Source organism: Electrona antarctica, assembly GCF_951216825.1.
Source record: "Electrona antarctica genome assembly, chromosome: 1".
NCBI lineage: Eukaryota > Metazoa > Chordata > Actinopteri > Myctophiformes > Myctophidae > Electrona > Electrona antarctica.
Genome location: NC_136806.1, coordinates 26,796,884 through 26,822,439, shown reverse-complemented (window position 1 = coordinate 26,822,439; position 25,556 = coordinate 26,796,884). Strand labels below are relative to the sequence as shown.

At 41.5% G+C, this 25,556-nt stretch overlaps 1 protein-coding gene across 2 annotated transcripts; it reads left to right on the top strand.

Annotated features, from left to right (window-relative positions):
• The first annotated feature begins 3,043 nt into the window (after window positions 1–3,043).
• On the top strand, window positions 3,044–25,271 carry smad5 (SMAD family member 5). 2 transcript variants are annotated; one of them, XM_079505567.1, is made up of 7 exons: window positions 3,044–3,282; window positions 11,123–12,127; window positions 14,271–14,528; window positions 16,365–16,478; window positions 19,052–19,273; window positions 19,428–19,684; window positions 24,190–25,271. In XM_079505567.1, exons 2-7 carry the CDS (start codon window positions 11,725–11,727, stop codon window positions 24,331–24,333), a joined length of 1,398 nt encoding a protein of 465 aa, XP_079361693.1. In that variant the 5' UTR covers window positions 3,044–3,282; window positions 11,123–11,724; the 3' UTR covers window positions 24,334–25,271. The 2 variants fall into 2 exon arrangements, with proteins under 2 accessions (XP_079361693.1, XP_079361692.1); XM_079505566.1 differs by lacking the exon at window positions 3,044–3,282 and adding an exon at window positions 4,026–4,190.
• The last annotated feature ends 285 nt before the right edge of the window (window positions 25,272–25,556 follow it).

Sequence of the window (25,556 nt, the reverse complement as noted above, 5' to 3'; positions counted from 1 at the left end):
AAACCAAAAATACATAGGGAAGACATATTTGAATATTTTAACCACAACAGGGGGTATATTATAGAGTATTGTTAACTCCATAGACACATGGAGACCATAGATATTTCCCGTCCCTAATTGTATAATAATCTGTTCATTATGTAATCGTTTATCCCCCAAAATCATGAGGGCTGGTTTGACATGGAGCATCAACATTCTTATAAAGAAGTTAATATTCTCAATGTGTTGCAAATGATTGGCAGGCCATGGGCAGTTCTTCTCACGGTATTGAAGAGAGACATATTTCTGTTGGAGTTTACACATACAGATAACAGCATAACCACTTACCACACCTGCACACATACTGTTTTTTGATTATTTTACCTGTAGTGCACATGCTCTCTAGCCCTGCTACAAAATGACTGTGAAATCCAAAAGCCTGAGAATCACTGATTTGATACATTTGTTTCACCAGATCTCTGTGAGTGATTGGGATTCAAGGTCTCAAAATGTCCGTACACCTGTCCTGAATGCTGCTGAGAGCAGCAACGCACTTGAACAACCCATAGTGTGTGTGTGTGTGTGTCCTCGAGTCTGGTTCAAATCTGGTTCCGTCCTTATACTCGTAATCAATGGACTATTTATGGTGTTCTGAGCTGTGCTATCCTGACCATCCTACCACTGGTTTTAGTATGCAGTGCCTCTGTGCCGGCCGGCCACTGGGGAAAAAGGTGAACATGGAGTAATACAATTCTACTCATATTGTACAGTTGTTGCAGAGAGAGGGGGAGGAGGCCAAACCTAACGATTGGCCTTGACAGGTAAGATTTTGCAGTTTGACTCCATTTGTACACTGTGATTAATTTATTTGTGTAGCCTACATTCCATCCCAACGCACATGTACACACGCACACAACCTTGTCGATCAGCTATATTCACTAGTCCCGGGCAAACGTCTAATCTCTGTTTTGGCTCTCGACCTGAAAAGTTTGGGAACCACTTCGTTAGAGTGATCTCATAAAGGAACATTTAATTTGAAGTGATATCATTATATTACTCAAACCTACACTTGGCCACTAAACATCTTTCTCTCCCCATTTTCTTAAAATTCTTACGGAATAATAAACTATGGTCAGGTCTATTACTGGATTATTACATATTGCCTTTCTGTTTCCAGACCACAGACTAAGGAGGAGAAGAAACAGATCACAAAAACCAGCTCGACGTCTGCAACTCCATTATTAATATGTCTCTTCAATACCGTGATGTGTCTAATCACTGGATCATTGTTTTTAAATGTATTGTCCACATTTGGAGTTACATCAACCCAAACCTCTAAAAAAGTGGTCTTACCGTTTAAGGGGCTTTGATGTGCTGTGGTACCAAGAGGTGCATGCATAGTCGAAGAAACCTTGTACGAGGGCTCCTGTTAGGGTCTTCAAGGTGTTTTTGTCGACCAGTGAGGAGATCCTGTATAGGAATCTTTGGTTGACTTTGTTGACATGCAAATCAAACCCTACATTTGGAGAGAAGAAAGCGGGTAATATGCTCTAGTAGTGTATACCCAGAATGGCTTAATTTGATTGGCTCTGCAAATTTGAAGGAGAAACACAAAGGTCAGGCGTCATTTGTGTTTCCTGTGCAAATCACACAGCCTATATATTATACCACACACAATGTAGAAATACTTTCAATTGTCCTCTAGAGGGAGTGCTAGTTAAACAAATAACTGCTGAATTTGTGTACCCTCTCAGGGAAACATACATTATCTATTAAAGAGATTTTAACTCTTACATTGGATATTGTCTGTAGTGTCAAATTATATCACTTTGTTTTCATTTGAAGAAGACAATGATATTTCTGTTGCTGCATACTTTCTTTATCCCACAATTTTGTAACACATTTTTCACCCGGTGGCAATCCTGGGCGGACCTGGGGAGAGCCCAGAACTGAACTCATGCTTCCTTCATGCACGAGGAGGAGTGAGCAGGCCGCTTCCTGTCACTTGACAGGGAGTTTCCCACGCATATCGCGTGGCAGGAACACGTTATTCCAACCAGTTCCTCTCCCCTCCATCAGGCACCCCGGCTGACCAGGGGGAGGCAGTATAGAGACCACGATTACTGCATGTTTTTTATGAGGATATCATCTACCCTTAGCCTGGCATGGCGAGACTAGGGGACACGGGGAGAACATGCAAATTCCATGCAGAAAGGCCCTTTCTGAAAAAAAATGAAAAACGTGCAACATCGCGTTTTGGCATTTCTAGCAATGAAAAACGCGCATCATCGCGTTTTGGCATTTCTAGCAATGAAAAACGCGCATCACCGCGTTTTGGCATTTCTAGCAATGAAAAACGTGCATCATTATTCATATTTTTTTTATTAAGTCTTTGCTACTCAAATTATACTGAATGGCCTTTAATTTGCATGTACATACTCATTTAAGAGAAGTTTTCAATATTGTATTAACAATATTGCAAATATAAGGTTCTGAATAACAAACTTTATTGAATTGACTTAATATTGTTTAAATAATAAATAAACAAATAAATAAGACTATTTGCAAAAGGGAAAACTGTTATTATATTATTATCGATAAGTGAATACATTATCTGTTCAACTTTAAGCTTTTAACATTAAAATATCATGTGGTTCAACTTACCCCTCGACTTGGATCAACTTACCCCTTACCTGGGGCAAATTGAGCCAGACAACTTAAGCAAAAAGTGGTTCATCTTACCCCGTTCTCCCCTACCTGTCCTGACCTGGCGGAGACCTGTGCTTCGAGGAGCACTTTTTCTAGTTCTATACTGTAATAACTTTATCTCTGCAAGACAGATCAAATCGGAAGAAGAAAACAACAAAAAAATATATAAAACAAAACAACAACAACTCAGAAGCAACAAATTCAACAATGCACACTGATAGCTGAAACATATGAAACGGATGCACACTTTCCTCTAAATGTGAAGGTTGATTGCCCACTAGTGGTTCAATCCCAGCGACACACACTGGCTTTTCACATGGGTAACTAAAGACCTAGACCGATGGAAGAACGCTATCCTGCTGCCGCTGCTGGACTAGATGGACCGTATCTTCGTTGAACAAAGAATGGATCATGACTCTGAAGTCTAATAACTTGTGTTTGATAACTGAACGACATGCAAGTCCAATGAAGGCGATTTTGGAACAATCGACAACAACAGCGGACAACAGTACTATACAACAACGCCGCAACGGTCCAGACAGTGTGGAGCCAACAACTTGTGTGACGTTCCCGTGCCGCAGCACAACCTAGGCTGTGAGAACTCCAACTTTGTTATACACCTTGAAACGTTTAAAAGGCCTTAAAAACAACATCTCTATCAATATTTAATCGCGAATCTACTCTACTGTTTACAGGAATTGATATTTGAGGAGGCGGAAATAAGTTAGTACTACTTATTGGTATGCAGTCGTGTTTTGAAAAGTAGGCCTTTCCTTTGCAGAACACTGCACTGCTGTTATTTTAACTGTTTGCAAAATAGTTGACAGTGGCACGTATTAACATTTTGACCAGCAAAAGACCAAAAGTCACAAGATCCATTCTTGTATTTCAACGCCAAAGCGAGTAATGGTACCACATTTTCTTTGATGCGGAGGGATATCATGCAACTCCTCCGCTTGTCTTAGTGTTGCCAGATTTTGTGAGAGAAATAAGCAACCAGGACTAGGAAAACTAGCCCAAAAGAAGCAAGTAGGTCACTGGGCCATGAGCACTCTACTGTATACATTGCAAATCTTGAATTAAAATGTGGAATATTGGAAGATTTTCAAATAGGGACAAATACATGCAAATATTTTAAAAATTGTGAAGCTAGCACAAACAAGCAGAACCCCCCCCCCCCCACACACACACACACACACACACACACACACACACACACACACAAGCACAAGCAACTTGCAAATACTATCAATAGAAAAGAAAAGCAAAAATAAGCCCAAAGTCGCTTATAATAAGCGGACATGGCAACCCTGGCTTGTCTCCGGGACCGACTGGGACATGGCCTGGCTGGGAATACCGAGGGGAGAGAGGAGGGCAGAGGACTGAGGGAGCAGCGGCAACAACTAGAAAAGAACGAGCTTTATTAAAGATCAAAATGCTCCAATGCGCCACAACCTAAAAAGCGCACCGGATCAAGAGACTGCTTTCGTGCATCCTTGGCGGTATGTAGTCAACTTGAGGTCCGCGTATCTGTTGGGGGAAAATTAGCTTTCAAACTGATAGAGATCCATCATCACTGTGAAAAGCTACGTCGGAGCAGAGGAGGCTCGACAGGCTTTGCCGTGCGCCGAAAATCGCAGATCTGCAAGCTCACAACTACACAGGGCGTCGCGGTGGCAATGTGCTGCGAGTTTGTATATCTGCTGTTTTCGTTGCGCCATACGGCCGTACGACGGAATATATACTTACATTAAGCATAAGAGAATTTAATTTTTGGCCGCACGAGCATGTCGTTCGATAAAAATAAAAAAAAACGTTTTCAACTGGGGCCAAAAAAAGTGTCGCCACGAAACGCTCGTGCGACCACATAAACGCCTTTTATTTCACCCATTTAGCTGGAAAAGAAAGTGATTGTAAAAGTTTGTGTGGAATGGTGGGAGAGAGAGGAGGGCTGAAGTTAGCCAGAAAACATGGCATTTATGTTAGAATAAAACGCCTTTAAACCTTCAACACACATGGCAGTGGCACAAGACGACGTTCTAAAACTGATGGAAGTGTCGCCCTGTTGAAAATGACACAAAACTAAACTATAGGCCACTTTTGTTGGCTAAGCTAGTTAGCAGCTAGGGCGCTAGGTTAACTACAAATACACATTGTAGTTATTTATTAGATCATGTTTGTGTGTGTGCGCGCACGCTTGTGAATTTGTGTGTACGTCAACAACACTTTGGTTCGGAGCAGTGTTTTGTCATTTAATAGCTAAATGTTTTTGGTGATATGCCGACTCAGATGTGTTATTTTGTCTCTTTCACGGGGGGAGTTATGCTTATTAGTATCACCGATTCATCCTTCCATATTGTCTGCTTCCTGTACGCTTTCTGTGCTTGTAAGGCATGTCAAAAGTGATCAGGCTTCTTCATGAACAGTGAACACAAGTAGGCTACAGCTACACAACCCAGTGTCAGTGAGATCCTATTTCTGGAAGTTGGGCTCGTTTAATGCTTTGTGTTAGGAGAACTTGTTTGCTACTCTAAACCAGCGTTGCAATGTTGGCCACAGAGTAAAGGAGTGATAGTGTTTTATGGAGGTCTTTTTCCACACCAATGGAACAATGCCCTCAGATGATTTTTTCCTATAGTCCGCCACATGTAATGCCCAACTCCTTTCCAAGTGTTGGGCAAAACAAAGGGTATGGTATCTGATAGATTAAATAAACTGAATCCATAATACACGGGTTGACACTAAGGTCTCAGAAGCACTTGCCCGGCGGGCAAGTACAGACCATGTCCTACTTGCCCAAAGGTCATGCCCACTTGAGCGAAAAGTAAACAAAAAAAAAGTCCATTGTAAAATTGTAGGTCAAATTTGAATTACCGTTCACTAGTACGATAAAAAATGTACCTCAATTTCCATGCCAAATACCTACATACAGTAGCTATGAATGACTATGGGTTCACACTTTATATTTAATATTTTGAAGTGTAGCAACAGTGAAAACAGCACGTCATAGGTAAACAGTGCTCTTGAGTCTTATATTCATTTCACAGACTAGAAGGCAGAGTGCTCTGGTCACGTTCAGGTGTTTTATATTTTGTGTTGTGTTCATAGATGGTTGCGTCCCCTTTCAGGTTGCCCGGTCGGGCAACCTGAAAGCAGACTCCACCTGCCCCAAAGTTTACCTGGTGCAGGTGGGCAACCCTTAGTGTCAACGCCTGATACACAAGTAAAACATTTGATTATGGTGATGTTAATTTAGTAAACATGTCAGTATAGAAATCTTTAGAAAACTGATTGTTACTAGGGAAACTGTATATATTTAGCAGAGATGCACAATCTATACATACACCTTGTAGACTTAACATAACATTGTTGGCACTTCAAAAGATCTAGGCCTAAAGAGAGTGAGAAGTTGAGGCTGTCCAATTAGGTCTCACTGGTTTGGCAGGCAACTCAATTTTCATCTACACTTTTTGCTATGCCTCTGTATGATGGAATTTCTATTATTTAACTGTGTGTGAATAGTCAAGGCACACTTGATATGATGTCTCACTTGACGGCAGGTTGTTTGAAAGTATAGTGGCCAAGGTGGTCAGGTTGTTTGAAAGGACATTTGACTGCATAATGTGTCTTATGATAAGTTATAGGGTGCATAGTATTCTGACTTGTAATATACAATAATATATGATGTACAGTCCATTTAGTCGAGGTAACCTCAAATGGTGGACATGCTAATGTCTGTGAGTGGTTTTAAAAGGCAGACCCATCACAAATGTCTGTTAGTATTACTGCTGATCGTTTCACAAAATCTGGTTATTGTATTCTCCTGTCATGCGCGCTGTGAGTTGCAGAGTTTTTTCTGTTGGGTGTGTATTGTAAGATATGATAACATTTCATAACACAAGCAAATCAAGCTATCAATTTGAAAAGTTACCAGGGCAAGATTACTTTCTTCACCTGAGTTTTTAATCAGACTGACCCATTATGTTTGTTACTATCATTTTTTCATGTGTGACTTTGTATAATCTTTCCAGGCATATTTCATCTATATGCCTGTCTGTTGAACAGTGTTTGTCACAGACAATGGACTTTCCTCAACTTTTAATTGCTCACTGTGTGTGTAATTGATTGAATACTTCAGAGGTACAATGATGCTAAAAGGATGACACAAAAAGGCCCGAGGGCTTGTTTCCATTGTGCTGTATTCATCAAGACATACAATACTATACAAGAAATCATCAATACTAAGAGCAATAAAAGTATATTTACAGAAACACAGGGGGTAATTTCTTTTAGCAAGCTATAATTAATACTTGTCTATGTCCAGCTGCAAATTTCAGACGGGTGCTCCTTTATGGCGGCAAAACTGTGATCCAAATTGTGTGTTGCTCTCACAGACAGCTGACCAAATATAATTTAATAACACAATATTCCTCATTTGAAATTGTTCCATGGTCTGTGAACACATCGGGACATCTCGTGAGTAGTGGCCTACTCTTGAGGCCCTCACTCCAAATCAATTGGTGGAGAAACACAACTCGATAGAACATTTATAGTCTTCACACTGTTTTTGTTGTAAAGGTCTGAATACCTTGCAGTTGGGACTCGGGACATTTCCCTGCCTTCTTTCATGTGAATGTAGAACAATGAACCATGGATGCAGGACTAGTGCTGCTGGACAGCTGTGTGCTAGAAGGGAGGGATCTGGTCAGAGATGGGATGAGGGAGGAAGCAGCTCTTTGTAGCCACATCCTTTTCGACGGACTGGCCTCACAAGCCCTTAAACAGCTGCCGCAGGGTCTGACACAGAAGGTTGTCTGTCCTGCTGTATCTGTTTAGTCTTTATCTGCTTGTTGGGGATTCACAATTACACTAGTACAAGATATCAGATATATATTCTTTTGTCTTGGGTCAGAACTGTCTACTTAATACATCTGCATCCTTGTGGTTGGAAAGGCTTACAGTAAATGTAAACCTACAATGGAAGGTTGTAGGAATGTTTTGCATCGGATCTGGCCTGGCAGACAAAATTCCTAATATTGTTTATTTATGCTTGATAGAGGGTGCCTTGTCTCAGCCATATGGCTCTTATTCTCCTCACGTTGTAATATTAATTATACATTTTATATATAAACTATTAATAATAATACAACTTTATTTGTATAGAACCTTTCATGACATGAAAAGCAGCTCAAAGTGCTTTACAGAGCAATAAAGAAAAGCAAAGGCATAAAACACAAAAAACATTAAAATAACGGCAGTGAGTACATGAATAACAAGAATTTGAAAAGCGCAACTAAAAGCAAGAGTATAGAAGTATGTCTTGAGCTGTGCTTAAAAAATGTCCACAAACTCTGTAGCACTTTACATTTGAAACAAATCTCAAAGTTCTTTGTATCCTCTCGCATCACTTTTCTAGCTTTTTCAATATAAATGTGTTCACTGTTCATTCATCTTGCCACCTCAGTAAAATGGAATATTCTTCAGTGCAAAATTGCTCACCTTGCCTTTGTTTATGTGATTTTTGTCATTGCTATGTATTGGGGTTCACAATTGGTCTGCACGATAGAGCTGACTGTGTAGCATCCTTGTTTGTCATTGTCAGGCCATTAGTTTGGCTGCACAACAAAAACAAAACATTTATTATGTCCATTTTAGTTGTTGTTGGGGTATTGGGGTATTTGCCAAGTACATTTCCACATACCTGTAATTCATTCATTTACCCATCCTCACCATCCTAACTATGAGGAGCAGTGGGTTATTACATCACCTGGGGAGCAGTAGTAGAGGTTACAGGCGTCTTTCTCAGAACACTTTGACATGTGACACTGGATGAGTCTTGTGTAGACATGGCCTGTATCCACATAGAATTGTGTTCTTCTAGAAGTTCTAACTTGAAGGGGATTGCGACCACCCATCAGATAATGAGTCAGAGGTTGTAGTCAGGGGACTACAACCTTGGACCATTCGCTGGTCCTTTTTATTATTTGATCATTTGATTATTTGACAATCGATCATTATGTGAATGATGTGTAGTACTAGAACATCTTCCCCCGGTCTGCCCACCCACTTAACAAAAAAATAAATATGGCAGTTAACAGTTCTACTGCGTAACCCGAGTTCCCCTCTATTTAATCCAATACTCTACGCTGCCTAGATTGTCTTATTACCTTTGGAGCATTCGCCAAAGTGTTGCAGCTTTGATCGACAAAAATCTGGCGGAAAATAGTCTGATGGTTTGTTGTTTAAGAGAAAAACATGCCGCCATTACAATGCGAAACAAGAACAGCATCCACAGCATGTTGTAGTCCAAACAAACCCACCGTTCACTTGCATTGAGCTCATTTTCCCAGAAGACAGATCATGGCTTGATTTCCGGTTTTGTCATCATAACGCGACGGCCTCGTCACCAGGTCCGCGACAAATCTGCTCTTTCTTTTTATAATATAATGTGGTAAAGTGAGATCATTTCCTCACACCAATTCATGCATGATGACATCTTACACAGTTGTATAAAACCAGAATCAGGTGAACATGAATTGTGTTCATCAAGATACACGCCCCCTTAACCTGTTTGATAATCTTTGGTGACAAAATTTCTGCAGTGTGCAACAAATTGAACCAGCTCTGCTCTCTGACTTCAGGATAGAATGGAGCAAGTCTATCTAAGTAGATTCCCAAGCTTACAGCATGCTTATGTCGTCGTGCATTGTGAACTTGTAGATCGGCTAATTTCGGCATACGACTAGGTCAGGGGTATTCAACTAGATTAGTCCGGGGGCCACAACTGTAGAATTATTTTGTGAGGGGCCGCACAGCGTGCACGCTTTGCGTGAAAAAATGTGGGTTCTCAAAATATATTTTTTGCTTAAACACAAAGTTTTGTGAAAATTCATTTGTGTACAGTAATGAGCAGGATAATGTCTATACAGGTATATGCTATCTTAGAATAGATGTAGACCTATTTGACAGTGCATAAACAAATTGCCTTTACATTAATGAGCATCAACGAGCAGCAGCTGAACGCACACAAACCTGCCGTCTCCAGTGATCTAGTCTAAAGTGACTAGAGTCTTAGTGTGTGTGTGTGTGTGTGTGTGTGTGTGTGTATGTGTGTGTGTGTGTATGTATGTGTGTGTGTGTGTATATATATATATATATATATATATATATATATATATATATATATATATATATATATATATATGAGAGAGAGTAATTCTTCCAGGGGGCGGACCACAAGTTGAATACCCCTGGACTAGGTTGTTTGTGTCGAGGTATACACTGTATATCGGCCTTAGACCTTGCCTCAACGTGCGCGATCACAAAGCTTCACTCTCAGTTTGAGTATTACTTTGCAACGTTGAAACTTTGTAAATGAAGCAGAAACGAACCAGTGAAGTGAACGATTTGCAGTTACAAAATATAGTCAAAAGAATGGTGAAGGAAAACAAAGGAAAAACAATTTCACCGCTATGCAAGTTAAAGAATAATGAATAGGCCTACTACATACAGTATTTATAGCCCACCAACACAGTGGTCTGACTCTGCGAAGTGCGAACATATTGACTACATGAAAGTGGTCCTTGGTTCAAAAATAGAAATCAAGTCATTTAGAGGACTAAGAATTTAGTTTTTTCATTTTTAATTCAAGGTGCAGTTCAACTCAAGTCTTGTTTATTAAATGTTGCATGTACTGTAGTAGTACGTAGCCTTGGGAACTAATGGTTCCTCAGCCATGTGGCCCATAGGGCAAGATCCTATCTACTGTTTCTGTAGAGTGAGGGGGCTTGAAGTACAAGTACATCCCCCAGCCATGATGTACAAGTACAAAGCTGGACATGATTCTAGTAACTAAGTCGCAGAGACGTGCCCCCAATCCAACCCTTGATGACAGTGCCAAGCAGGGATTGTTGGGTCCAATTCTTATAGTCGTCATGAACCGGCCAGGGCCTGAACCCTGACCTCCAAATCTCAGGGAGGACACTTAACCACAAGGCCACTGAGCTGGTCGTTTGTGTGCGACTGTATGTGTAGGTACAGCTGTGAATCGTCTACGTTGAATTATTTGACTAGTACCTACTCATACTATTAAACCATAAACTGATTACATTCTATATAACATATTAAACAGCATTTCAGTAAATAAAGTTTATTATAATTATAGATAAATATAAATAATGTGTGACAGTAATAGTATGAAGATCAATTCCAAATATGGATTTGGGTCCATAGATGCGGTGGGAACCAACCTGTGATCCAGCAACATTGTGAATTACAGTCATTTAGGAGAGGACATTCAGAACTGAAATGTTTATTTCCACATCCTTAATATACTGTTTTCTTTTAATGCAAAATTTTTCTCATGCAAAAGCAATTGCTGATACTGCAGCATATGAATTCCTGACCCCAACTCTTTTGAACCTCTCTTACACAGGATGCCCATGGACTAAATCTCCTGACATCGGTGGGAGATCCAAGACGGTACAACGAGAAGCTGGGAGTCACTGGTGAAAAGCCACCTATATGCTGAGCTGATCTGGAATTGTAGGGCCTGCTGTTGCATGCCTCTTTTTTTTTTTTTTTTAACGGCAGTCCTGATCCCAACCCTTGTGGACTGACCCCCAACCTCGCCGCCTCCCCTCAGTGGTGGTGGTGACCCAGCTCCGGCCAGCTTGCTGTGGGGCTCTTCCTGTACAGCAGCAGCTGCGTCCTGCTTGCTGCCTCCTCTCCCTCCCCTCACTTCCTGTCCTTGGTCACACAAGGCTAAAGTCTCCTCTCCTCACACCCCCACCCCTCATCTCTACCGTCCTCACACACACACACACACACACACACACACACACACACACACACACACACACACACACACAGGCGCACACTCAAAACCAGAGTGTCCTTTGTTGACCACACACCCTTTTTAGCATTTTGATAGTAAGTAAGCAGTGAGCTGAAACACCTTGGGATTAGATACCCAACGTTTCCCTTGGTCAGAACAGTCCGACTTCTGACTTTCTCCTTTGCACTACAATCTCCATCATGACCACCATGTCCAGCCTCTTCTCCTTCACGAGCCCGGCGGTCAAACGCCTGCTGGGCTGGAAGCAAGGTGACGAGGAGGAGAAATGGGCGGAGAAGGCGGTGGATGCGCTGGTAAAGAAGCTAAAGAAAAAGAAAGGTGCCATGGAGGACCTGGAGAAGGCCCTGAGCAGCCCTGGACAGCCCAGCAAATGTGTGACCATTCCCAGGTCGCTGGACGGCCGGCTACAGGTGTCCCACAGAAAAGGACTGCCCCACGTCATCTACTGCCGCGTGTGGCGCTGGCCGGACCTCCAGTCCCACCACGAGCTCAAGCCTCTGGAGGTTTGCGAATACCCGTTCGGATCCAAACAGAAGGAAGTCTGCATCAACCCGTATCACTACAAGCGAGTGGAGAGCCCTGGTAGGTATTCCTGTTCCTGATCGGTGGACACTCATATCAATGAGCCTGCTGGGAGGCTTGTATTGTGCTTTCACGAAGAGAGGGGCTGCTTTCCTATATACCATATAAACTAGCTTACATTACAAAAGCTTACATCCAAATAAGATATGAGTAAATTTAAATTCTCAAATGTTAAATCTGCCAGAGTATTGTTCAGTTTTTCTAGGCTTTAGGTTGGACTGTTACATTATTTGATCATTCATAATCAGACTTTAATGTAAAGTGTTGTTTTTTGGATGCATTAAGGGCCTTGCAAACGTGAAGCGAGGAACGCAGGCGTTGTTGCCTGGATCAACACAGGTCTCCTCCAGGTCTGTTGAAGAGGGGCGTGACAATGCCAAAAAGCTAAACAGAATCCAGGTCTGGTGGGTCACGGGCGTGTGCGTGTAACGAGCACGCGCGCAACAAATTCACGGGACCGCGCTCACGTAAATACGCTTGCGTTGTCACACCGCGACTTCTCCGAGCAAAAACGCAGGTCTCATTGAAAATGAACTATAGGCGTGTTTTATCGCTCCCCGTTTGCAAGGCCCTTTAAGCAACAGAGCTTCACATACAATGAAGCTTATCTAACAGTAAATACTAATAATCAATGAGATGAAATGACTCACTCGCATGGTACAACAGCAGGAATAAGCTGTGAAAATCGGGTGTTGTGCACACATGCCTGAGCTCAAATCTAAGTAGGTTGGGGAAATGGTAAACAGATCTCCAGAGGTCAGGAGGGAAGGGCTGTCATCACACAGGCCTGTTCTGCACCCCCCCCCCCCTTCCATTGCACAGAAAATCAATACCACTAGCTCTTTTTGAGTCTTATTAGATTTTATGCCTTGGGCACTCCAGTTGGGGTGTGGCATCAGAAAGTCACTTGCTAAATGCATAGTCCCTTTCTGACTACACACTTTGACAATATTCATATATATACTGTACATTTGTTTCTCTATTTCTGTGTCTTGCTCTCAGTCAGACAGCATCAGACACAGGGTAACTCTTAAAGACAGCCTTCCTGACTTTTGTTGCTGCCTCAGCCTCTGCTGCTTGCTGACAAGGGATCGCTAGCTCTCTCCATTCACCATGTTAAGGCCTTGGGATCACATGTCGCGAGGAGAAAACGTGTTATATCACTGTACAACTGGGTAGTTTTGCTGGGACAACCGTGGGACTATGAGGCCTACAGCCAATCAGTGTAGGATGACAGTGAAGGTTGTTTGGACTTGAAAATGGCTCCACCATTGTCTACACCAGGGATGCCCACACTTTTTTGACTTGAGAGCTACTTTCAAAATGACCAGCTGAACAAGTTCTTCTACCCACCAAAAACATCCCATTGCTGAAAATAGGTTAAAAATGTACCTGAGGGGGCTTTGGAATAGCGGCACTGTTGTTACACATATATATACTGTATATACAAATAGAGGCAAAATTGTATTGGTAGTTTTTTCCTTTTTTGTATATAATGCTATTGACGTTTGTGCACAACACTCTTGAAAACAAAGTATTGCATTTATTATTTTATTTAAATTATATATATTTTTAGGGGCATGTCTACCTTTTGGGCACCCCTGGTCTACACTAATGCAGAGAACATCTTAAATCCTTTTGTTGTTGTTGACATAAATCATGTCCCTATTGTGTTTCCTATTGATAACCATGATGACGGTTCTATCTGTGTATTTCTTGACTGCCAGACGGGTATAAATTAATTAATTAATTCTTCCGCCACTGCCATTATTATTTTGAAGGCCCACTCGTTCCGCAACATCAACCAGAAGAAAACGAAGGCTGTGTAAAGTGACAGGCGATCATACTTTCTTTCGCCCGAAAAATACATTTTGTAACCGCGAACATCGGTTCTCTAGTTATGGGCCGTGAATAAAGCTTGTTTTAACCAAAAACTAAACCTGGGGAAAGAATCTGAGATAAATGCATTGTTGTAATTCTATTTACATTGAGGCGGACGGAGACAGACTCTTCACTTCCAGTTCATTAAACGAGATATCTCGTCAATGGCAGTCAGTTAAACTAGGTATTGACAGACCCAAATTGTTCTTGGAAGTGTTAATGAAATGAACTTCCTTTAACTGTCTTTGCTCTGTCCATCCAGTGCTCCCTCCTGTCCTGGTACCTCGTCACAGTGAGTTCAACCCCCAGCACAGCCTGCTGGTACAGTTTCGCAACCTCACCCACAACGAGACGCACATGCCCCTAAACGCAACCTTCCCAGAGTCCTTCCAGCAGCAGGGGGGTGGGGGCTCCTTTCCCATCTCTCCAAACTCCCCTTACCCGCCCTCCCCAGCCAGCAGCGGCACCTATCCCAACTCTCCGGCTAGTTCGGGGCCCTCCAGCCCATTCCAGCTCCCAGGTATACAACATGTGCTGTATATATCAAATGCTTAATATACAGTAAACGATGCAATATATAAATGCCATATCACTTTAAATCATTTTGACCTGAGATCAGATTCTAAAAATGTCTTCTACATCCTGACAGTTTTCTGAAAAAGCTATGTTTCTATGTCAGTCGTTCTTCGATTTTTCAAAAATAGCAGACCTACAAGCTCGTAGCTTGTAGATCTGCTATTTTTCAATAGCTAAAGCATAACATGATGCTAACACCAAAAGGGGTTCCCGCCCAAAATGGGTTAAGAGGCACTAATGAATCAAATGTAATTGTATCCAATCTGTATGGTAGTGTGTGCTAATTGCTAATGCAATATCACATACAATAGGGGTGGTTGTATTATGTCTCCCTGCTCTTCTCACCAGTAGACACAAAATCTGACACCAATTTTGACCTGATGGTCAAGATTCAGTTTTTCCCCTGAGAAAGCAAGCGGGCTCTATTAGCTCAATGGTAAAAAAAAAAATCAGCACTTTCACAGGAAACGGGTTCAAATCTGAGGTAGATGAGAAAGTTACATAGTGTGGCTTTAAAGGGCGACTTTGTCAAATATTAAACTGAATAATAGTCCTGAGTGTAATCTTAAACAAAATAAAGAAACCTGAAACGCCAGGAAAAAAACATTGTGTATGAACATGCCACCCTTATGAAAAAATGAACCCAAATTCAATTTGAGTACTTTTTAGACCAGGGGGTAGTCAGCCATTTGTATATGATCAATGGCATATAAAAAAATGCTTTTTTGTGTTGCCAAATTGGACACTTATTCTTATTTGTTTTCTAGCTATATAATGAAAAAGATGAATTTTCATCCAGACAATGTCACATCCCTGAAGGGAAAATGAGGGAAATGCCGACTAAGCATTTTGCGCCAAATCCAGGCTTGCTTCTCGACTCACTGCAGCCTTCTAGTGGCTTCTACTAATCTAGTGGAAAGGCTCCAAACCGGTGGTCTGTTTTCTAAAGTAGCCTCAACACTCAATTTACTGAGTTGAAGACATAAAACAGATGTATAAGGAAAATGGATTATTGACCCTCAAGAAAGAAATTAGCTCCTGTCTCATCTGATGGTGTCAATGTATAGAGGAAGTAACCTTTAACTGTGAGATCATCCGTGAGTGGGAGGCCAGAACAGATCTGCTGATGCACACATCGAATGGCTTCAGGCAGTCAGGCAGACAGAAGAAAAGTTATAATGGCAGTGTACTTGCTTCTGAATTGCGCTTATGAGCCCAGAACATCATTGTAGCAGCTCATGAACTGTAAACACCATCTTATTCTCGCTGCCATCTGGGGGGGGGGGGCTATTTATTAATATTTAATTGAAAGTAGTCTTTTTCCTGTTGTCCAGAATGGGTTTGAAATCTCAAGTTGCAGCTCTGCCAGGAATGGTTGGTTTTAGCATGTGGTTTTAGCAAGTGACGGATATGTGAAATCTGACACCGTTTCCGGGGACAGATCCTGTGATGATTGTTTGACTCCTGGGAGTGTGTGTGTGTGTGTGTGTGTGTGTGTGTGTGTGTGTGTGTGTGTGTGTGTGTGTGTGTGTGTGTGTGTGTGTGTGTGTGTGTGTGTGTGTGTGTGTGTGTGTGTGTGTGTGTGTGTGTGTGTGTGTGTGTGTGTGTGTGTGTGTGTGTGTGTGTGTGTGTGTGTGTGTGTGTGTGTGTGTGTGTGTGTGTGTGTGAGAAAAAGGGAGCGTATATATGAGAGACAGGAGTGTGTGTGTTTGACCATTTGCCATCACCAGCAGCAACTGGTCCTCATTGCCTCTAACTGCTATTGTTTTTAATGTCTCAGCTGACACCCCACCCCCTGCCTATATGCCCCCTGACGAGCAGCTGGGCCAGGAGAGCCAATCCATGGAGACCAGCAGTACAAGTAGCATAGTGCCTCAGAACATGCCAAGAGGAGGTAAGCTTGAGATCTGTGAAACATGTTCATTTAGGAAGATGCTCCATCTCGATTGGAACCACTAGAGTGTGTGTTGTTGGGACTGAATTCAAGGACGTGTTTTTCATGAAAGCCCAAAGCGCCATGGATGTGTTTTACCCGTTTTGTCATTTCTATGAATTCAGAAAGAGATCGCTCTATACTATCCCACTGAGCATTCCTTTTTGGTCTAATAGACGGCTAAATGGCTGTCTAAAACTTTATTTTAGACGGGGTTATGAATGGTCTAAAACGTTTTTTAGCGGTCTGGCCTTAGATTAGACATTGAAACAACGTCGTTATTTCTTTCTTTATATATATACCGTCTATATATAGACGGTATATATATAGACGGTTAAAAAACTGCTAATCAACGCCTAAGCTAAGATTAGACCGCTAAAAAAACATTCATTTTAGACTAGTTATAACTCATTTTTAGACGGATGTCTAATAGCCGACTATTGCTCAGTGGGATCGGTGATCAGCGGAAATGGTCGGTCGATCAATGAAAGTGTTCCCCGTCGTTGACTTCAATGTTAGCTGAAATCTTAAACCCCTTTTTATCTTTTATTCTTTTCCCAGATTTCGTTTTTGATTAACAAAAAACGTTGATGTTCACGACTCATACGAAACGCGTTGCTGGTCACGATTACAAAATTCATGCTTCGGGTGGTCCAAATATAGTCCATGGGAGAATCCCTAAGCTTTTCGCTAACTTCCAGTTGAAGATGCGGGGTATTTTTGCCCCTTAAATAAGGCACAGGTCCTGAAAGGATGTTATGGCAGTGACTGGACAGACTGGTATTAATTCTGGCGGTCAATGAGATAAAGTAAATATTCGTTTCTCTGAAGAAAGCAATTTTAGTATGAAAATCTTCTGAATAATGTGTGGCTTGTGACGATCCGGTCCAATATTTAGTTCAGTGGCCATGGGGCTAAAGAATGGTTCAGAAGCTGTGTTCACATTCACACTCCTATTGGAATGAATGGACTCCAACCTGCTGGTCTCCTAAAAATGGGTCCGCCTACTTTATGCAGATATGGGAAGTAAACCGGAGATGGCATGTCTTGCTATTTTGGTCTTGGGATCTATACTAAGACTGAACAATGTTGGATTGTACAACAGTTAACTCTGGTCAAGTAATTTGATTGGACAAGAGGCATCCCATGAGTGCTGATATTCTGAATTATGGTGGAGGAAAAGCGTAGCGTGGATTAAATGATTGACGGTAGCGCATCTCCGACCGATAGGTGTGAACGGTTTTGCCGACGTGCGAATGGGGGACAATAAAAAAAAAAAAGGCTGCTTACATGGTGTAGTTTGCTACTGACAGAAATTTGCACAAGGGCTGCCAAAGTAGGCTATCTTTTGTTGTTTTGCTTGTTTTGTCTCCCCCTCTCTTCGAAGTTAAACTCTGCAAGCTCTAAATTGACTGGGCCAGTGGGGGACTGACACGCCACGGGTGGTTGCGTTATGGTTGCGCCATGGAAGTATGGTGGAATGGGTGAAAAGGTTTTGGTTACATGTTTAAAAAGACAAGAGGGGAGGTAAATGTAATATTGTAGCACAGTTGTTAACTTAATTATTACATGCACGAAAGGGAACATTTCGACAATGCATAGGCTTCTGTCAATAATGCATTGTATTAAACCCAAATGCGATACCTTTGCATGTCTGCACAGAGTCGAAACAACACATGAGTCTCAGCTGCTGCAAGTTGAATAACCGTCCTCTTCCAACCAACACATGTGGTGCTTGTTGCCCAGCAAGACTCCGTTGCCATAATTTATAATCCAATTCATAATACGTTTGGGAAACTCAAAACTCCCTCCCTGCCATAGGGTCTTTACGCAACCGTATCGTTTCCTTGAATCACACGTTATTTATCCATGCACTCTGAACTGACAGTTTTTTATAAAATAAACGGGTGCATGATGCAGCCTGACTGCGAGCTGCAAGTTTGATTCCAGAGCCCGATGGCCTTTGCTGCGTGTCACTCCTATCCACTCCACAATCTAAATAAAGGCAGAAAAGCTTTCAGTTTCTTTCTTTAAAAAACGTTTTTACTTGAATCATCAGATGAAAGTGACACAGGTTCACACAAGGAAGAGGCCTGCTGCTCAGCTAGGCCAGAATTAGTGGTATTTTCTGCATTTCATTGGTGATTACGATTAATATTTAACTCTGAGAGGTGTAAATTTGTTTACTGACAAAGATGGTAATGGTAAGGGACAGTATATATGCTTTTTCCTGAAGAAGCATCACTGTCAAGTGATTGGCAAGTGTTGGCGTTCAGGCACATTTTGACAAGGCCAGACAGGTGTGAACTAGCAGAGAAATCTAGTGACCGATCGATATAAAGAGGAGGAACCACTCATTCCTCTGTTGTACTTCGGTTTGTCTAGAGTTGCATAATATATTCCTTTGCTGATTAGGTGTGCAAACTTGGCCAGTTATCCGTCTTCCAGAAGAGTCATGTATGCTTGGATGTCAGTGAAGATAAACTATACAACGAGCCTGCTCTTGTCTTGACCTATTTGTTTAACTTCCCCAGATGTGCAACCAGTAGAGTATGAGGAGCCTAGCCACTGGTGCTCTATCGTCTACTATGAGCTCAACAATCGTGTGGGTGAGGCTTACCACGCCTCGTCAACCAGTGTGCTCGTAGATGGCTTCACCGACCCTTCCAGCAACAAGAACCGCTTCTGCCTTGGATTGCTGTCCAATGTCAACCGCAACTCTACTATTGAGAACACCCGCCGACACATTGGCAAAGGTAGATCTAAATTCTATCTGTCACAGGTGACTCAAGAAAAATATAGGGACATGTTTTGTAAGGAAAGATTTGCAACATATTCTGAGATAACAGATATTCCAAGGAAACAGATAATTAATAATAATCTTTTGGCTTGTCCTTATTGCCCTAACAGGAGTTCACCTGTACTATGTCGGTGGGGAAGTGTATGCAGAGTGCCTCAGTGATACAAGCATCTTTGTCCAGAGTCGTAACTGTAACTATCACCATGGCTTCCACCCCACCACAGTCTGCAAGATCCCCAGCGGGTGCAGCCTCAAGATCTTTAACAACCAGGAGTTTGCCCAACTTCTGGCCCAATCAGTTAACCATGGCTTTGAGGCAGTCTATGAGCTTACCAAGATGTGCACCATCAGGATGAGTTTTGTCAAGGTAGGGGTGTCATCTTAACATATTTCGAGCCATACACATCCATGTACGGTTTATAAAATACAGCCCTTTAATGCCAATTCCATGTATGTCCATGTTACGATCTTTATATTACAGTATGCCTCATCTGTGTCATATTTACTGCAAAAGCGGCCGCCATCTTGGACCGGGGGGAAAAGAATGTTGCATATCCATAGACTCCATAGATATTAGGAGGTCAATACAAAGTTAGCGCGAGGCTCCGGTTAGCAGTTCAGCGTGTTTCATGCTAGTGAAGGGTCAAGTTGAGCGACGGAAACAGCATCGGCTAATACTTCCGGTTCAAGAGCTGCGTCACAGGGTCCGCTTTTTGTAGTTTTTTGTTGTAAGGGAAAAGGTAAAAGGGCGCCGAAGAAACGCCTGGCTTTAAATGTGTTATCAATTGCGGGTCCCGGCTGGCACACAACATTTGTGGATTTCTATATCAAAAGTCCCTAAAAGTATAATCTTAATTACTTCCCGTCAGACAAAACCTAATAATTACAGCAGGTGCTTTACTACTAACCAATTTTAACCAATAATGTCATCACATGCACCTGTCAATCCACCATACATATATGGGGATGATTCATTTTTCACCATGTTTCATTGAAATGAATGGCTGGCTATGCTTGGATGCCGTCCCCAGTTATTTCATTGCTCCATGCTAGACACTAGACTGGTGCTACCCTGGACCACGTTTCAAAGTATCTTTATTTCCAAAGCTATACAGTAGAATATGGTGTGTTTCTGAAAACCACATTGCAAACTATCTTTATTTCCAAATCTATACAGTAGAATAGTGTGTTTCTGGAAACCACATTGCAAACTATCTTTATTTCCAAAGCTATACAGTAGAATATAGTGTGTTTCTAAAAACATTTGAGGAGAGAAATATGCAATGCTGTAGCAAACTTGATTCGGTACTGGCTTGTAGATATGTTCTGTACTTTGTGGATGTCTCCACGCAGGGCTTAAAGTTTTCCGTCCCCAGTCCTGAAGATTTCATAGGGACCATTTATGAGATCAGTGTAGATCGGCAAAAAAATGATTAAGGGGAGTGGGGGCTATGTGTACAGTGTAGCGATGACCGTGGTGTGTGTGTGAATGACATGACCAGCAGTCACAACGCAGTAAGCTTAATAATAATAATCTTCTCCATGGCTCTGCCGCTTAATAACGACCAAGCACCCATGTGTGGTGTCTGGTCCAGCAGTGAGAAGTGTTATTGGGACCAACGACCAACATTAGGACAAATCAAAGTGATCTGCATGAGGAAACAAGGAAACTTTTGTGGAGATCTTGTACAGCCTCCGTTATGTTGAGTGGTAATGTTTGATGTGACCGCGCTGTGTAGCAGCACATGTCTTTGTGATTAGCAGTAAATGGTAAATAAATGGTAAATGGTGCATTTATATAGCGCCTTTATCCAAGGCGCTTTACATAGATTGTGCATTACATTCACCCATTCACACACACATTCATACACCGATGGCGGCGGAAACCATGCAAGGCACAAACCAGCACATCAGGAGCAATTAGGGGTTCAGTGTCTTGCTCAAGGACACTTCGACACTAACTCTGGGGGAGCCCGGGTTCGAACTGGCAACCTTGCGGTTACCATCCAGCCACTCTACCCCTGAGCCACCGCCACCCAGTAGCGACATGTCGTCGCGGTGAACGAACTAATGAACGATTGCGGCTGGATGTTTTGCACAGGTTACATTTGACGTTGTTCAAATGTTAAATTCTGTGCATGCGGCTAGCTTTCGTCTGTGACCCATTGTTGTTTTTTGAAAACACTGCTGTATGTCTCTGCGTTCTGCTGCTGTTTCTCGTTTTACAACGCAGCAGGGAACGCAACTGACCTACAAGCCCACAGCGCATTGCATCCACGACACGTTGTGGTCTTGTAGATCGGCGGAGGCGGAGCTACAGAAAATGCATGTTGAGTGGAGAGAAGAGCTCCCCTGCAGCCTACAACAATTAATCAATGGCAATTTACTGTACAGTAGTATTTGGGCTGGAAATGTACCATAAAAAAAGAAAATAATATATATGAAATTGCTACAAAACCTATATATCAATTTATAAACAATAAAGATCAAATTAAGTCTGATAATGAAGTACCATGTTCACATCATTTACATTACTTAAGACCATTTTTCAAATATTTTATTTTTTAACATTTTGGACAAAATAGCCAAACGTCGAGGTGCCCAGATGTCTTATCCAGATGTCCTATCCCACTGCCCACCTATCCTGTATCCAATTTTAGTTGCCAAGTGGGTTCTCTCTCTTGTAATTGACTTTTGTTCTCACTTGCAACCTTATGCGAAGCTACATGCCTGTATAAGTGTCTTCCTCTGGGGGGTTTAACTTTAACACACTGCTGCTATGCACCATGTGGCTGTAAAGGCAAGCCCTACAGTAATAACTTCAATATAGTATTTGAATTGACTGGCCATACTAGCAATATAATACAACAGAACTTCAAAAGCTGCTTCTATAAAATGAAGCATGGATTGGGAATTTGGCACACACATTCAGTAAAGGCAACTTTGGGAAAACACAATTTTACCACCCCAAACATTGGTGTGGTCTAGGACAAGGGTAGACCGATGCCGGGTTGGGGGGGTTCTCCTTTCACAACGTTTTACAAGGGACATGGTCTGAAATCTTTCAGTCTTGGGATTTATTTATTTTTTGCTTTAACCCCTGCTCCACGTGACATCCAAGCATGTCATGATAATTGCCAACAATGCCCAAATCAGAACTAAAAGACACGATCACTGATAGACAGACGTTAAACTAACAAAAAAAAGGCTTGTCTAAGCTTTTCGTATGTTCCTTATGTAAGATTCAAAACGGCAGTATTGATTGATTGTTTATTGAACGGTCAGTGACCATTACAAAGATTGCATTAAAAAGCATATGCACTCGGGTTGACCTTCAGTAAATTTGTCATGGTGTAGCCTCGTAGGGATGTAGGTTTCAAGCTTAGGGTGAGCGACTTTAAAGAGAGCAGTATTAAGAATGCTTTTCCCTAGTTCCACTAGTTGTCAGAACTTGTCACTGGTGCTATACTTCAAATATCAAATAATAATAAATCGTGAAGTTAGGACAACTCAAAAGATGAAATGAAAAAAAATGTATTTGAAGGCTTGATGCAGTATGGATTTGTAATAGATTAATATGACTATGAGTAGAGTGGCTTGGCAAGTTGTGCGGTAAGTAATGGGAGCTGATGGTACGTGTGCTGCCCCACCTCAGCAATCCATCTCCCAGGGTAATGCATTGTGAAACCTGGATAGACTCCTGCGTTCTCTGCTGATACTGACAATAAGCCCATCTGACCTACTTACTTTTTTGAGGGGTGCTGGCCCCTCCTATATTTAAATATTAGTGTAGACTTTCGTCTTACACAAACATTAAATTCCCATTGACAATGAATGGAGAATTTTACGTCATAGTGTCTGAGCAAATCGCTTAGTTTCTATTTTTGTCTTACACAAACATAAAATTCCCTTTGACAATGAATGGAGAATTTTACGTCATAGTGTCTGAACAAATCGGCATAGTGTCTATTTTACGTCATGATGATGTGCGATGATAAGAGCGCCCCTCACTTCACACAGGTGTGATTTTTGAGGGGCGCTAGCCCCTCAAAAACATTTTTAGTTCAATGTTTGTTTTAACAACACCATTTACATTACAATGAAGAGAAATTATTTTTTGTTTTAGTTCACCATTACATCACCTAATCATAGCAACATGAGTTGGACTTTAATATATTAGTGCCCCTCACTTCACATGGGTGTGATTTCTTTATATATATATACGTGTGTGTGTGTGTGTGTGTGTGTGTGTGTGTGTGTGTGTGTGTGTGTGTGTGTGTGTGTGTGTGTGTGTGTGTGTGTGTGTGTGTGTGTGTGTGTGTGTGTGTGTGTGTGTGTGTGTGTGTGTGTGTGTGTGTGTGTGTGTGTGTGTGTGTGTGTGTGTGTGTGTGTGTGTGTGTGTGTGTGTGTGTGTGTGTGTGTGTGTGTGTGTGTGTGTGTGTGTGTGTGTGTGTGTGTGTGTGTGTGTGTGTGTGTGTGTGTGTGTGTGTGTGGGGTATATTATACCTGTATAATATTCATCCTGGACTCGCCCTCCCTTTGGTAACTGCTGAATAAAAGTGTTTTTTGCCTGTAGCAGAGTGCTGTATTCTGTATATTCATTGAACCATTCTTTGTGAAGTATGTGAACAGGACATCTTATCTGGTCATTTTATTCAGCTCTAATGTAAATGTATTTGTGAGAATAGTCAATTTGATTGATTTGAAAAGAATTGGCCCATGCAGCCATTGTCTCCCGTTCTGCTTGCCTGATGTCTGTCAAAATAAAGATGGGACTGCTCGCTTGTTGAAAAAGCTTTTTTGGTATATTTAAAACGTGTTCTATCTGCACACATCTTCAAAATCAGTCATCATTCTGTTAATTCTCCTCAGGGCTGGGGAGCTGAGTACCATCGGCAGGACGTCACTAGCACCCCCTGCTGGATAGAGGTGCACCTGCACGGGCCACTTCAATGGCTGGACAAGGTGCTGACTCAAATGGGCTCTCCTCTCAACCCCATCTCCTCTGTGTCCTAATGACAGCCCATGTAATTTGGGAGGTTCTTTTTACATGTTTTTTTTTTTTTTTTTTTTACAGTTTTGTTTGTTTGTTCCTCAGTGATTTATAATTTAAGGTGGTCTTAATGGCTGAACTGTTTACACGTAACTATGGGAGGGGATTATTGAACTCTGGCTTGAGAAGCAGCTGCACCAGCCGGAATCCAGTTGTTAGAGTAATATTACAAGCAAACACCTGGAGAAGAAGGCAAGTAGCAGCAGTGACATGGAGTCACTACTGCTTGACAACACTACCCACACGTTCATCAAACAAGGGACAGGACTGTTGAGCTTGGACCTGATTGTTTTTATCATTTTATTTTAGTTGGGTTTCTCAAATGAATTTATCTTTGAAGTTTTTTTAAAGAAACAAATGTGTATCGCTACTATGCCTTACATAAAGTCAACAAGGAATTTTATCGAAAGTTTTTTGTTCCCCCTTACTTACATTGTCTACATGTCAGATATTTACAACTGAGGTATAGATACAGATGTTTACTATTAGGCTCCGCTATCATAACAAATGCTTCCTTTTATAGTCTACTGCTAGAAACAAACACTGAGCTACTGCCTTTGAATAAAGTTTGTTAGCCAGACTGTCAGTCTTTGACTTGGGAGATCAATCACTGAACAAAATTAACATACCTAACAATATTGTGAATGTTACATCTATTGTAATAGAAGTAGTCATTTGTGATATAATCTGAAATACTGACTTCCGACATTGCTGATTCATGTTTGTACTATCAAGTTCAAGTGAAGATTTTCCATACTCACTGTATTAACAATCTTGTGCACTCTTGTGTTTTTTTTGTGGAGGCAAATGAAATTTCGGTGTGGGTACCAATACATTATGTGGATAGGTAACTGACTTAATTAGCACAATTAAATAAACACAGGTTATTTGATAACAATGAGTGCTTGTTTTGTCAGTTTTTACATTTATAGTTTCACATTTGACCAAATCAGGTTTAAGCAATACATACTGTTTCAACATTGGATGGGTACAGTGGGGCTTAACTAGCCTGACACTTATATATTAGCCATATATATATTAGTCTAATAAACTTTAAAGACCACTAAAAAAAGATGTAACAACTTTTACATCAGTGACACGTTTCATCCATGAGCATCAGTGGTGATCATGGATGAAACCACATGCATAATGGCCTAATGGATTGGGACACTTAAAAATACTTTAC